The following is a 15,370-nucleotide window of genomic DNA, read 5'->3' on the forward strand; positions in this document are numbered from 1 at the left end:
GGTCGTGTGTGTGTTTTTAAAAACAGTGAGTGAACAGATGCCAGGCTGGTTGGGGAGGTAAATGGGTGGGGCGGGGGGGGGGGAGAGAGAGAGAGAGAGAGAGAGAAAGAGAGAAGAAGAAGAAGAAGAAGAAGAAGAAGAAGAAGAAGAAGAAGAAGAAGAAGAAGAAGAAGAAGAAGAAGGACGACAGACATGTGCGCACACACACACACACACACACACACATATTTATTTGTATGCCTCCTTTCCATAGGTCAAATCATGCTCAAGGTGGCTTACAACATGAACAGAACACATTACAAGGTAAGAAAAGTAGTCATAGACAATAAATAAAACATCAAAAAATACACAACCAAATCAACTCACTCTCTCTCTCTCTCTCTCTCTCTCTCTCTCTCTCTCTCTCTCTCTCTCACACACACACACACACACACACACACACAGCTACTAAGAGTGGTAATGATACAATTATCTTCAGGAAATAGTTTTATGCCAAGAACTCGGGGGGAATACAGCAGCATTTTGCAACATAATCTGGGCCACAACCAACCCATGGAGGAAGCCTTATTGGGTTCAATAGGGTTTACTTGCAGGTAAGTGGGGCCAGAATTGCACACCTGAAATTAGGAGGGTACTGGCTGGGAAAGGAGGGGGAGAAATGAGAGTGGTAGGCAGAAAAAAATGCCACCTTGTTCCCCAAGCTTGAGTTGCAGAGAAGAACAGCAGGAAATCATCTGAGGAGTTTTTTTTGCTTATAACATGCCTCCTTTTAGCGAGATGATTCTTTGCTCTGGGGCTGGTTCCATAACCACCTTACTTTGGGGAGGGAAAGGAGAGACCATCTTTGCAGCTCTGCGGGTTGCAAGAGAACCTAGGTGTGAAATTTCAGCACAGTTCACAAAGAATGAAAGGTCTCTTGATTGGGAGCTAACAGCACTATAATATAGCCTTTAAAAAAGCTAGTCACACACACAAACCCACAAAAAAGGATAAAATAGAGAGGATGGGGAGGCATACTTTTTTTTTTAATGCTGCTTCTACATAACATCTTTTTTTCCAGGTAATGGAGCAGTGATAAAAAACAGACTTTTAATACTTAACCCACAAGTTTCCTTGTGGATTTGCTTTATTATAGAGAGAGTGTAAAATGCAACTGTCAGTCAAATAAAAAGAACAATTTTTCATTTGTTTAAAACACATCATGCTCAATATTATCCAATTGCATTTACCTATAGTTAGACATTTCAAGCATTATAAAGAAATCAGGGAGGGGGAAGGATCCTAGAACAACAACTTCAGTACAGTTCAAAACGGAATGTCCCGCAGGTCAATTAAAAATGTCAAGAAAAAATAGCTTTACTTCCCGTTATTATTATTTTTTTCTCCTTTAAAAATACACTGTTATCTGTACAAGAAAACACTACAAGTAAACATTGGAAACCATAATATCCCTTTTATTAAATCAAAAAAGTATTCAGCGGCATACCTGGGGTTAATACTAGATTTATTTTTTTATTATTTCTCTAGGTAAAATTTCGACAAATATTAAGATAAGAAAATACTTATAAACGAACAAAAAAAATTGAGGGGGGGGGAAAGCAAATACACACACACACCCTGGAATTAAAAAATAGTTACTACTATTTTATATGACTTAATGTTCCACAGTGTTTGTTAAAAGTACTAATAATAGCAGTTTTATCTTAATATTAAAAATAAGAGTATTTATTTCTGAAATAGACAAAAAGTATTTTGCTTTTGTGTGTTTTTTGTTTTAGACAAAAGCTTGGAGGTCTTAGATACAAAGATGCAACCAGAAAATGGAGAACATGGAAAGCAGAATAAAATTGCTAAAAAAAAATTAAACACATCTTTTTATATTACCCCTTTAGATCTCTAAAAATTATACAGCCCCCCCTACAAAAATTCCCCCTTGATAACCAGCCTGACAGCAAACAGTAACTGTCTTGATAAAAGAATTCACACAATTAATTACAATAACATACCATAGTTCAGTTTCTTTTCTTTCTTTTCTTAAAAATGCAATAAAATAAAAAAGAGCCAAGATACAAGAAATTAGAAGTCATATATTTAATGAATTTACATATTTAAGAATATTTAAATACTGTTTTTCAAAAAATTTCATTTTTTTAAAATTTGTTACATATCACCTAAGACTTCCAAGCCTTTTTTTGTTAAAACAGAAAAGATTTAAAAGAAAAACACAAGGTGGAAGAAAGGGGGGGTGGTATACACACAATAAGAGGTGGGTGGGGGGACTAAAAACACTTGTTGAAATGTCACAGCTCTGGGGTAAGATTTGATGACGGTTATTCTCTGGCTTCTCCCCGTAACCCCAAAAAAGGACCCTGGAGTTTCGCTTATTTTCTTAACTCTCTCTCTCTCTCTTCTTTTCCTTATAAATTTGGAAAACAAACAAAAAAGCCTCCCCCCAAAAAATAATTAACATTCCCCCCCAAACAGATTACCCAGCAAAGTCCATAAAGTTAAGTACATTACTAATTGTTCCTGATTCTTAGAAAAAAGTTCAGTGTAGATTATGCTAACAACTAGTGTTTCACCAAAAAAAACCAAAGCAAGATTTCTTCATCAAAATGGTGCAAATCTAGAAACCCTCTGTTACAAAAAGGTTTGTTTCCACAATGATTCCGAGAGAGCAAGAGAGAGGAAAGGGGGGGGCAGGGAGGGGAAAATAACAAACAAAGTAGAGTCAAGGATGTTGTTCTACTGCTCCTGCAAAGTGGGGGAAGAGGGGTGAGAGGGAAGAGAGAGACAAAATGGAAAAACCACTGTTAAGAAAGAAAACTTTCAAGAACATTTTAGAACACAAGAAGAACCTGGCTGGATCAGACTGGGAAGGCACTCCTAGATTAGAGGTGGCTAACCAGTGTGGATTTCCAGGTGTTTTTGGGCTGCAATTCCCACCAGTCTCCAGTGAGCGTGGTTGGTGCTCAGGTGTGATGGGAATGAGCCTAGCAGCAGTTAGAAGGCCACAGGGTCGTCCTTCCCTGATCTGAGAAGCAGCTTCCCTGCTGCATGCAAGAGGTGGAAAGATGCCTCAATTTGGAAGAGTCATTATTTTGGGGGAATGGCAGCAGCTCCCAGCCCTACGTAGAGATGCCAGTGGGGACTGAACCTGGGAACTTCTACAAACTATCTGAGAGCCAACTATCTGACTTATAGAAGACACCTGAAGGCAGCCCTGTATCGAGAAGTTTTAAATGTTTGATGTTTTAGTATGTTTTAACGTATGCTGTGAGCCGCACAGGGTGGGTGGGTTATAAATTAAATTAAAATAAATAAAATAAAATAATAATTCAAGGTAGATGCTCTACTACTGAGTTACAGCCCCTCGGTGTGGGGGCTGTAAGGTAGGGGAGTGGGCAAGAGCACCCCCCCTTTTCCAGTTAGCAGACATCTACCACTGGCCTTTGCACAGAAATGTAGGGAGCGGCAATTCTCAAGTATTCAAAGATACCTCACACCACCTTAAAAAGCTAAAGTGTAAGAGCAAAGTGTGACTTCAGTTTCAACTCAGAAAAGAGGAGTGCAAACAAACCTCAGCTCTCAGAAAATTTGGGAAAACAGAAAATCAACTGCTTGCCAGCAGGGAGCCCATTACTTGGAAACACAAGCTGCACCATTACCAATTCTGGCCTTTGCTTTCACCAGGTCCAGAAGAGGCTAAGCCAAGTTCGGAAGACTTCACGTAAGAAGAGCCAACTGAATGAGGCTAATGGTCCTTCTAGTCTAGCTTCTGGTTCTCACAGTGGCCACATGAATGCCTGTGGGAAACAGGATTTGAGCACAAGCCCTCTCTCCTCCTGCAGCTTCCAGAAGCTGGTATTCAGAAGTGCCACTGCTTCTGTGGAGGCAGAGCGTAACCATCATGGCAAGTAGCCATCGATAGCCCCTCTCCTCCACGGATTTGCCCAGTCCTCTTTTTAAAGCCATCCAGGTGGGTGACCATCCCTGCCCCCTGTGGGAGTGAGTTCCACAGTTTCACTATGCCCTGTGTGAAGAAGTCCTTTCCTTTCATCAGTCCTGAACCTTCCAATGTTCAGCTTCACTGGCTGTCCATGAGTTCCAGTGTTATGAGAGAGGGAGAAAAAGCTAAGTTTCAAGTTTAAGCTAAGTTAAACTTTGGCAAACTAGGTTTGGAAAGCAGTCACCCCTTCCAGAAAACCAGGTAGAAAACTTTTCAAAAACTGGGAGGTGATTATCTGGGAGTGGGCAGTTGCTGATATGTCACAAGTGATCTTGTAAGATAACACAGGGCTGGTTGTTTCTGTGGAAATACAGTCATACCTCATGTTGTGTACGTTCGGGATACGCACTCCTGCAACCTGGAAGTGTTTCTCGGAGTGCACGGGAGCGCGTGCAACCGCCGGATGCGCAGAACACTTCTGTGCACTTTACACATGTGCAGAAGCGCTCAAATCGCGCGACTTTCGGTTTTGTTTTTACATATGTTCGAGTTACGCATGCCCACGTTAAGCACGGCGACCTGGAATGGATCGCGTGCGTAACCCAGGATTCCACTGTATTTCAAGACTAAACTATGCAAGGAAACAGCTTTCAGGAAGAAGGGTGTAGATACAGCAGAGAGAAGTGAGACCCACCTGGTTGTGGGCCTGGCCTTGCCCTAATGTCTGCCCATAATAAGCAGCCTGCTGTCTGTAATACTCTGCCCAGGCCATCGTGTAGTCGGGCTGGGAGCTGGCTTGAGACACAGCAGTGGCAGCATGACCTGGAGGGATAGGAGGTAGAGAAAGAACAACAGAGTCAAGCATCAGAGGAAGCAAGTAAGAAAATACTCAAATGTACCCACCAAACCCTGATCCCACCCCTTTCCAAATACAGGATCCAGAGCAGGCATCCTTTAATCATGATTAGTTCCCCCACAAACAAACCCCAGGGTTAAGATCCCAAACATGCACCGTAAGCATGTAGTTAGCCCAGAACCCTGGAGAGCTACTGACAATGTCTGACTCAGAGGACATCCGCTTCTTATATTCCTACTTAAATCAGACTTGCGAGGACTAGAATCTTTATTTTTAGGAGAAAGGCTACAACACTGTGGTAGAGCATCTGTTTTGCAATACAGAAGGTGCTAGGTTTAATCCAGGGGTAGGCAACCTAAGGCCCGTGGGCCGGATGCAGCCCAATCGCCTTCTCAATCCGGCCCACGGATGGTCCAGGAATCTGCGTGTTTTTACATGAGTAGAATGTGTCCTTTTATTTAAAATGCATCTCTGGGTTATTTGTGGGGCATAGGAATTCGTTCGTGTTTTTTTTTTCCTTTTTCTTTTTTTCAAAATATAGTCTGGCCCATCATATGGTCTGAGGGAGAGTGGACCGACCCATGGCTGAAAAAGGATGCTGACCCCTGGTTTAATCCATGATGACTCAGGCCCCAGATACCCGGAAGATTATCTCCATACTCTACAGATTCTCTCTTGGGTGCTAAGACTGGCTGTGAGAGAAATGCTGAAAGCAGAGAAGCCCCTTGCACATTGCATCCATAGACCTGATGAAGGCCTCTGACCTCGTCAACCATAGAGACTCTTCACACAGCTTAACAAGACAGGATGTCCACCTGACCTCCACAAGATGATTGTGTCCTTCCACAAAAAAACGGGTGACCTGAAGGCTGCTAATGTGACCTGAAGGCTGACAACACCAACCCTGCCTTGTGGGAATCCCTTGCAGACAACCACAGTGCCTGGAGACAGTCAGGTCCATGCATCAGTAGCAGGGCCAAAGGAGGAATGACCAGTGGGAGGAGTGTAGAGAGAAGAAACGCCCAGGTGCATCTGCAGCAGCACAACAAGACACATTCATCTGCCCCAGCTGCAACAAAACATGTCTCTTCCATTTCGGTTTCTACAACCACAGAAGGAGCTGTAACTCTCCAACAGTTTGTCTTCACCCCCAAAAGGAGCACTCCTTCATTGTCTTCTGAGGTAGACTGTGTGCCAACAAGAATGTTGTAGGTGCACTTCTCCATCCTGGGTTTTGACACTTGAGATGTATATTTTTTGGAACCCAGCTTATTTCTGCAGTGGCAAGTTGCTTTAAAGTGCTTTTAATTTTGTGTTTTAATTCTTGTAACCCACCCTGGGACCTTAGGGTGAAGGGTGGGTAAATTAGTAATAACAACAGCCCACCTGTCCCTGTAACCCTGTAAGGAAGGCTAAGCTGAGAGGTAGCGACTGGCCCATAGTCACCTAGTGAGCTTCATGGCCAAGTGGGGATTTGAACCATGGTCTCTCCCAGGTCCTAGTTCAACAACCTTAATTACTGCAACACACCCACCCCACCCAAACTCATTTTCACTCACTCTGTTTCTTGTAATAGTCCTCCCATGCCTTGCTGTAGTCTGGTTGGCTGTTCTGCTGTTGGCTCTGCTGACCTGTACAAGACGCCGTGGAGAGAGGGAAGAAAGGAGAAGAAAGAATAATGGGTGGGAGGTGCAGAAAACAGTGCTTCTTGCACTTGGGGGGTGTTATTGGGTTGTTGTTTTTATTTTGATTATGTATTTTGTGGTTTTATATTTTGATTTTATTCTGTGAACCACCCTGAGACCTCAGAGTATAGGGCGGTATATAAATTCAATAAATAACAACAACACACACAACACTAGCCCTGCATGTTAGGCAAGTAGGCCCCCAAAGTACTTCATGGTGGAGAGTGTACTTCTTCCAAGAGTATAATAGCAGGAGTTCTCTTCCACAACCTGCCCTAGTTTGCTAGTAATGCTAAACTAAACCATAGCTAAGCATCCAGTTTGGGTGGCTTTGAAGGGGGATTAGACAAATTCAAAGAGCATAAAGCTACCTGCTGTAACCACTGAATTATGAACCTTCCTCTTAAAAAAACAAACCAAGGTTGTAGTCCTCATAGTTCTGAATAAAGGGCTGAATTAAACAGGATCACAGGAAGCTGGCTGTTAATGTCTGGCCATTGGTTCAACTAGAGCAGCAGTGGCTCTCTGGAATTTCAGACAAGCATATTTCCTAGACTCACCTGGACATAGAACTTGGGACCTTTTGCATGCAAATGATATGCTCAAATGCTGAGCTGCAACCTGACTACCAGTCAGGAGACATGCCCAGAACAGAGTTTATGGAGAAGGCTTCCCTCCAAAGAGCTGGCATTCTTGATTTTTAATGGAAAGGGGGCAATAAAAACTAATAGCACCTTCTGACCACTTAACTACCCCGCACACACCCTGTTGCAATGGGAAGTTTTTGAAGCAGGGGTGGTTGTGTGGTGGGGGAAGAGGAGGACAGCGGTGTGCAGGGCAGCAAAGTCCTAACTTGAAGAGTGTTGAGGGCAGTTAAAAAGGACCAACACATTCTCTTCCAAGGAGAATGACACAGGAGTCTGCAGCAAGGCTGATGGGACAAAAAACCGTGTTCATGGCATAGTGTTTTCACCCCACCTAATTTACTGAAGGTGGGGAAATTAAAATCTAGAGGACACGTAGGGGAGGGTTGTGGGGAGGAGAAGGTGCCCCCTCTGCTCAGAGGCAGAAGGGGAAAGAAGCAGGTACTTGTTGTTAGTTCTGATGAGCAGAGCTCTGAGCACGATTCAGTCTCAATCTTAAAGACAATGTAATTATTAGGGTGGGGAGAGTGGGAAGCCCAAGTTAACAGGTTGCTACAGATGTGCCTAACACAAAGAGATGAGCTCATGGTTTGTTTTGCTCCAGACAAACAATAAGCTGAAGCCAATTTTTGGTGGTGGTGGACTCTTGGTGGTTTGTCGGGAGTGGGACAAACCAAGAGCCTAGATTTGGACATAAGGTTAAGCCAAACAATGGCTTCGTTGTGAGTTGTGTGACAAGCAGGATGACCAGAGGGAGAGCGGGAAGGAATGAAGTGGCTGTGATTTTTACAAGTTCCCATATGCACCTGCTTAGCCAAAGTTTAGCTAAAGTGCTAGTAGAAAACTAGGCTGCTGCATGACAGGGAACTCCAGATATTGTATGTCTGAAGTCATGCTTCCTTTACGAGTTCCAGGGTGGGCAACCTGTAGCCCTCCATATACTGTTGGATCATGACTCCCACCAGGATAGCCAATGGTAAATGGGAGATGTAGCCCAGTGACATATGGAGAGTTAAGAGTTCCCCCACAGCTGAGCCCAATCAACTTAAATGTGGGCAATCCTTGCACCCGTCCCTCTGCAATCTCTACAATTACAATACACTTACTTGGAACCTGCTGCCCAGGCTGCTGCCACGTCGGATAGGTGCCACCCCAACCCTGAGTCATGAACGCCTGAGGACCGCTGTGGAAAACAAGCCATTAGCAACAGAGGAGTGAAAATGAGGTGATTCAGGCACATTGGTGAGTTGGGATTAATGTTTGTTGCAAAGTGTTGAAACAGACCATGCTGTGTAAGAGATTAGGTGTGGTTGAGTTTCACTAATGACACAGTGGTATAAAAAGGTACTGGTTTCAGTGGAGTATTTTCTTAGAACCTTTCCCATGCCCAGATGCTGCTGTACTACAACTCCCATTAGTCCCAGCAAGCATGGGCAATAGCCAGGAATGATGGGAGTTAAAGTCCAGCAACATCAGGAGTGCTAAAGGTCTCCCAACTTGATTTAAGTCAATGGTAATACAGCCTCCTGCCCAACCAATAATCCAATGGAAGGAACCAATGAGATTTATGACAGGGAAGGGAAGCCCATGCTATATTTATCAACCTTCTAAGGCTGCATGTTCCTACAGGCATCCCAGTAACACTTGGGAGGGCCACAGTCCTTGCCCCCGACTCCCATCCCATCTCCCAGAGCCTCAAAATTATAGGCTTTAATTAAGTTCACCAGGGCAGTGCACAGACTTCTTGTTCTTCTGTAAAAGCATTGCAGACCAAGGATGCTGCTCAATGATAATCACACCTACAATCCTATTTGAGGGCGGGGGAGCAACCTAATGGTGAAGGGAAAGCCGGAAAGTAAACTACTTACTTTTGGTGAGGTGTAGCAGGTGCCTGATTGAAGGGGCTCTGGCCAAAACCTCCAGGACCACCCAGACCAGTACCCTGGAGAAAAAACAAACAGGTAATTTATTCACTACTCTGTCTGGACTTAGTGAGACTGCACCTGAGATTTAAGGTGCTGAGGAAGGCTTCTCAAAATGAAGAATTTAATTCTCTTTCATTTTTACAGATTTATAAACAGCTTCACAGCCAGAGGCTGTTCAAAGAGGGGTACAAGATAAAAGTAGGATAAGAAAAAAAACCCAGTAAAAACCCTATCTGCATATATGCAATTAATATTATGTAAGGGATTGGGCCAACCACTGGGTAAGGCCTTCTGAAATAAAAATGCCTTCAAATGGACGCCTGAGTATTGTGACGTTAGTTGCCTCTCTGATCGCAGCTGGCAATTAATCCCAGAGTTCTTATGCAAGATGCACAGGACATGCTGAATGGGGCTGTTGGGTTTCCCCAGCACTGGCTCTAGGCCTCAGAACAGTTTCCGCATCTGTACAATGGGAAGAATGGTGCCCCATGTCACTTCCTGGGACTCAGCATCCAGCAAAAACGCCCACCACCGTTGCCAATAAAAAAAAGCCTCAAGTACTGAAGGAGAATGACCATGGTGGATGTTTTGATCCTGGCGGGGCTTTTTATAGACCAGGCATAGGCAAACTCCGCCCCTCCTGATGTTTTGGAACTACAATTCCCATCATCCCTAGCTAACAGGACTAGTGGTCAGGGATGATGGGAATTGTAGCCTCAAATCATCTGGAGGGCTGGAGTTTGCCTATGCCTGCTATAGACCAATTGGGTGGTGATTTGCAAGGGGTTGGAGTAGATGGTTCTTGGGGTCCTTTTCCAACTCTACAATTATATGATTCTGTTATTTCAATACTTTTCACTTCTTTCTAGCTGTATACTGTAACAATGACATTGTTTTACTAGTCTTGTTCTTCATTGAACTGCAATTTCCAAAATAATAATAATAATAATAATAATAATAATAATAATAATAACAACAACAACAAGAAGAAGAAGAAAGAAGATGGGGAAGGGAGAGCAACTTACACCAACTTTCTCATCTATGAGATGTCTCGCAAGCTCAATCTGCTGGGAGATGCCCCGAATGGTGAATATCCGTACATTAGGGTCGGTGTTGGGAGGCGGGTTTCTCTGCAGCTCTACATGGGCTCCAGAATGTTGGTTTATGCTCTTGATATTCTCTCCCCCTGCAAAGAAGAAAGGCGGGAGGAAGAAAAAGGAGATGGAACATGATCAGACTTTTACTTTATATATTCAGCAGTTATCGTGAGTGCATGAAAGAGAAGGAGGAAGGTCCAACCACATGGATTAGATCTGTCCTCATCACACTGCTATGACCTTCAACTATCTTGGACTACAATTCCCATCATGCCCCCGTAGCAACAAACACACAGTGATAAACCAGCGTTTCCCAACTTTTTTTGGCCCCACCACCCTGCTCTGTGTTTTTATAAACTCACCCCCAGTGCCCACTATAAAAAGCAATATTCAGAATAGCAGTTTGCACAATCCACTAAGAGTGCTAACAACACAATGAAATTCAAAACAGTAACAATTAATGGCACAATTATTCAAAACACAGTTAAAACTATTTAGTTTTAATTTACCCAACGTAATTGATTAAACTGATCCAGTGATGCCTCCTTTTCAGAGAGTCATTTACATCTCCAGCTCCCACTGCCACCCACTTGCTTCTTAGTGCCCCCCTGAATCTGGCATGATAGTAAATTAAAGAAGGGCTGTGTACTCAGCGGCAGAGCACCTTCCTTGCATGCAGAAAGTGCCAGGGTCAATCCCCAGAATCTCCAGGTAAGGCTGGAAATGTTTGCTGCCTGAACCATGGCACAGTGCTGCTGGTCATTGCAGGCAATAGGCATACCAACGGTCTGATTCAGTAAGGTAGCTCCCTATGTCCATATTTAAACCAGCCCTTAATTCAGGACCATGAGGACTAGTATCTTAGTTCATTTTTAGGGGAAGGACCACAACTCAGTGGCAGAGCAGCTGCTTTGCATGCAGAAGGCCCCAGGTTCAATCCTCACTGGAATCTCCAGGTAGGACTGGGAACATTCCCTGCTTGAAACCATGCTGCCAGTCAGTGTGGACAATACTTAGAAAGATGGACCAGTGGTCTGACTCAGCATAAAGCAGCTTGCTATGTCCCTGAATTGGTAGCCAGTGCAGATTAGAAGGAAACAGTAAGAGAGCAACCCCTCAGGGGAACTCATCTGCAGCTCTCTTTTGTAGGTGAGCAAGTAGGTGAACGGGCACTGGTGCAATTAGCTGCTCCCTCACAGTGCAATCATGCACCCAGAGCACAATTTATCCCAGCAAATTCCCAGAAGAGGTCTTTGGTTATCTGAGGAAGAGCTGGTGGGATGTCTGCCGATGGTGAAGGAAACTCTGAAGATGCTACCTTTGTTTTTGTTTTTTAAAAAGAGTGTGAAACAGTAGCAGCTTGTACTAGGGTGGAGCACGACTAATGAAAGTTTGGTTTGACTTGGCGGGCCAAGAGGAGAAAAAGGCAGCAGCACACATACACTCTCTTGGAGGAGGGTCTCCGTCTCTTAATGAAATTTGCTTAACAAAGGCAGTGGCTACAATGGGCCAATTCTTCTTCTGTCGGAATTTCACACAAGAGGGGAGGTTAGCCTCAGCTTGGAGAGAGGGAGACAAAAGGGGTGGGGAGTTGTGATATGCTTGACCCCTCCTGGTCCTGGATACAGCCACCAGTCAAAACCCAAGGCAACAGGGTGGAGAGGGCACTCTGGCGATCCAAGCGGACAAAACCAATTAGTTGAGCATCTGCGGCAGCTTGCTCTGTTCCGCCAACCCCCTTTCCGATGGGTCAGTGCAAGTAACTGGAGCAAATCCCAAGCTGGCAGCTACCAGGCATAAACACGCATGCTGAGTTGATATCCATGCTACTCCCGACTCTTAAGAAAACCATCCAATCTGACCGAAGTGGGCTGGATCAGGCCAGCAGCCCACTGAGGCTAGCATCCTGTTCTCACAGTGGCCAACCAGATACCCCAGCTAGGAAACCCTCAAGCAAGACTTCAGCACAAGAACATTCTCTCCCCCTCAACTGGTATTCGGAAACTGGTATTCAGAAGCATTGCAATTAAGCAAATGGTTAAAAAAATCTTCCTGGACTATAACCAATTCAGGCTTTGAGCAGTGGATTAGATGTTATTTTATTACAATCATAACCTGCCCCAACTCCCAAAAGGAAGCCAAGGCAGCAAACATACATGTGATTTTAAAAAATGAAAAGAAAATTTAAGTAAGATGTTTAACAACTTCTAAAAAGATCAAAATGTCTAAAAAAACACATTTACGAACACACTTTACCAAATCATTCCTCTCTGGGTAGGCCTGCCAAAATGGAAGGGTTTGCAGGGAGATGGTGCCTGCCTAATGTCAAGAGACAGGGAGTTCCAAAGGACCTCCCACACTAAAGGAACAACTCATAATGAATGCAGAGCAGAGACTGTGTGGCTGTTGTAGAAGTGGAAATTCTACAGACTGAAGTGACTTACTTGGCACACTTCCATTTACATCTATTATACACACAAATGCAACCTTGTGAAGGAGAAAAGTTGAAGCAACAGCCTTTTCATGGACATGCATGCTTTTTTCTGCATGTACAATTTAAAAAATGGTGGGGCAAGTATTGTCACCGTAAACCCCCACCCCCGGTGATCAACAGGCACTGCCAGCTTTACGTTTTGGGGGAGTCTTTGGGCAAGGCTGGCTCTGCGGGGGGGCCTCCTTCAGTGAGTCTGCCTTCCTACAGCATTCAGGATACCTCTTTGGTTTGTTACTACCAACACAGTTCATTCGTAAGCAATACAATTCCAAAGGGACTTTGCTAAAAAGAGGACTTAAGGCATTAACTTGCAGCTCAATTTACTAAGTCATCGCATTGCTCAAAAACAGCCCGTCAGTTAAAATCGGCTCATAATGAAACGCCGCCAGCGAGCCCACTATTTGAAATACGTTGTTCCAAAACATGACGTTAGGATGTCATGAAACTTAAATACACCATTATCCTCTTTCTTTTAGGAAGCTTCTTGTTTGGATGTTAAATGTGTAAGCGAGCGTCACCTTTTCCCCCCTCTGCCCCTTGAGAAGTCCACCCATCGGCCTTGGACCTTTTGCCCTCCCAGAGGCATTCAAAAGGGGAATCTCACTCCCAAAGACATTTCCTTCGAGGAAGGAGAAATGAGGACAGATAATTAGCCAGCTACTCAATAAAACGCCTGCCTATGCCTCTCAGTGCTGCGTTAATTTGAGTATGAGATTCTTTGAAAAGAAAACAGAAAAAAGAGAGTGTGGTTCTCTGTTTCAAAATAATTAAATTCTTTCTATGGGCTAGGAGTGAGGAATTCTGCAAAGTTGGCTGGGGACGGACTACCGATCTCTCAATAGAGGAGAAAAACGGTACAATGGAGGCAGTGATTGGTCACAGACTCACTTTTGTCTGACCACTGCCTCTGGTCAAAACCAAGTTTTGCAGCGTTCTCCCCCTTGCCGCCCAAAGCACTACAAAAACCCACAAACACTGAACGGAGGAAATATTTGTTGCTGCAACCACAGGCATTGACAGTGAGTTTCAACTCTCTGGGAAAGTCTAGCTTCCTCCCATCACCATTCTGAGCAACTCCCAACCCACACAGAGGAAGCGCCTTCAAGGGCAACACAATTAAGAGGGGGGATGACATGACGTTGTGCTGCCCAATGCCAGAGGTTTCGCCTCTGTTCATGAGCGAGGGTCACCCGCTTCGAACATGGCGCCTTTCTGCACAGACCCATTCAACAGGAGAGCTTCCATTCTTCCACCTGACCACGGATGCATTTGGGTGGGTGGGGGAGCGACTGAGCAGGCGAGGCCCCCCGCAGCTGGACGTGAAATTGTAAAGCAATTAATCAAACGGGGCTAAAAGGCAATGTTGACAAGAGAAGGGGTTGGCCACACTATCTGTCAAGACTGCTGCGTTTATCATGGAAATCCAATGGGGCCCCGGAGAGGCAGCTGTCTGTCTCTGCAGCAGTGGCACACACAGGAGGGAGGAAGACTTGACCACTGCAGAACGGGCTAGCCCCAGACCTCACGCCACCGTTACCCTTTTAGACAAGGAGGGCCAGGCTTACCGCCACTTGACCCCCGGAGTAACGATTATATAGTGAGGATATTTAAAAGTAGACCAATAAATTGAAAACTGATGCAGAAATGTAATGAGCTGCAGTCTGGAAAAATGAGAGAACGTAACTGGCAGCTCCAACTGGTCCATACATTTACAGTCTATGTTCCGCAATCTTAAAGGGTTGTGAGCAGAGAGGCACTCTTGGTGCCTGCTATTGTAAGACACCAATTTCCTTTCCCTGGAAACTAAATGCCCAAGTCTAGATGTCACCTGGAAGCTCTGGAACTGCTGCTGCTGGGCAGTGGTCACAACTTGACTTAAGAGCAAGTAGGGGACCTAGTTCAAATCCCCTCCCACCCACAAAGCTCACTATCTTGTTTTACAGGGTTCTTATCAAAGGGGGGAGGGGCTGTTTCATGTAGCTGAGGCTCCTCTGAAGCAGAACGAAAAGCTAGCAAATAAATAGTGTCCCAAAAATTTATTCTTAAAGCAACAGACCCTGAACCCCATGAAAGAAAAGGAGCCAGGCAGGTCACTCAAGGAAGCGAGTTTTACAGATGTTTGGGGGCCACAACAGAAAAGGCCCTGCACATTGCACCTCTGTCAGCTACCTGGGTTTTGTTTTGTTTTTAAAAGAATAACCCCTGAAGGCAGTTTGAGCACTGGGGGAGGGCAAAGAGATGCTATTGATTGATTGACTTTATATCCTGCATTTCATCCAAGTTAGGATTTGGCTTTCAACACTTAAATACATCATTATAAAAATACAGTAGCACCGAGGGTAATGTAAACTTCGGGTTGCGAAAGTGGCCAACCTGGAAGTGTTTCACCGCGTGTGCATGCGCAGAAGCACTCTACCGGGGCGCACACATGCGCAGAAGCAGTCCCTCCGGTTGCGGAAACCTCAGGATCCGACCGGAGCTCCGGAATGGATCCCGTCCGCAACTGGAGGCACCAATGTACAAAGTAATAAAAAGAAACTAGTTAATAACAATAGTAAAAATACATCCATGAGTTTGGATGTGTTTGGATTAGAACCAGCAATTCAAATCCAGTTTGCCCCAACAGCAACCCAGTGATCAGCATCACCTACTCCTGAGTTTCCAAAGGTCCACCTGAGCAAGGAAATCTTAGCTTGCCAGTGGAAGGAAAACAAAGAGGG

The 15,370-nt window shown here is 44.6% G+C and overlaps 1 protein-coding gene across 8 annotated transcripts in view; it reads right to left on the minus strand.

Moving 5' to 3' along the window:
- Positions 1-1,084: 1,084 nt before the first annotated feature.
- The window catches only part of FUBP3 (far upstream element binding protein 3), a 65,961-nt gene continuing 51,675 nt past the window's right edge, over positions 1,085-15,370 (minus strand). For all 8 annotated transcript variants that reach the window (XM_033138303.1, XM_033138299.1, XM_033138302.1 and 5 more), the window contains 6 exons: positions 10,085-10,245; positions 9,003-9,076; positions 8,241-8,317; positions 6,365-6,436; positions 4,644-4,771; positions 1,085-2,754 (listed from right to left, as the gene is read on the minus strand). In XM_033138303.1, the coding sequence (XP_032994194.1) occupies positions 2,746-2,754; positions 4,644-4,771; positions 6,365-6,436; positions 8,241-8,317; positions 9,003-9,076; positions 10,085-10,245 (521 nt within the window). In that variant the 3' untranslated portion in view covers positions 1,085-2,745. The remainder of the gene's footprint in view (positions 2,755-4,643; positions 4,772-6,364; positions 6,437-8,240; positions 8,318-9,002; positions 9,077-10,084; positions 10,246-15,370) is intronic.

The sequence above is a fragment of the Lacerta agilis genome, chromosome Z, assembly GCF_009819535.1.
Source record: "Lacerta agilis isolate rLacAgi1 chromosome Z, rLacAgi1.pri, whole genome shotgun sequence".
Classification (NCBI taxonomy): domain Eukaryota; kingdom Metazoa; phylum Chordata; class Lepidosauria; order Squamata; family Lacertidae; genus Lacerta; species Lacerta agilis.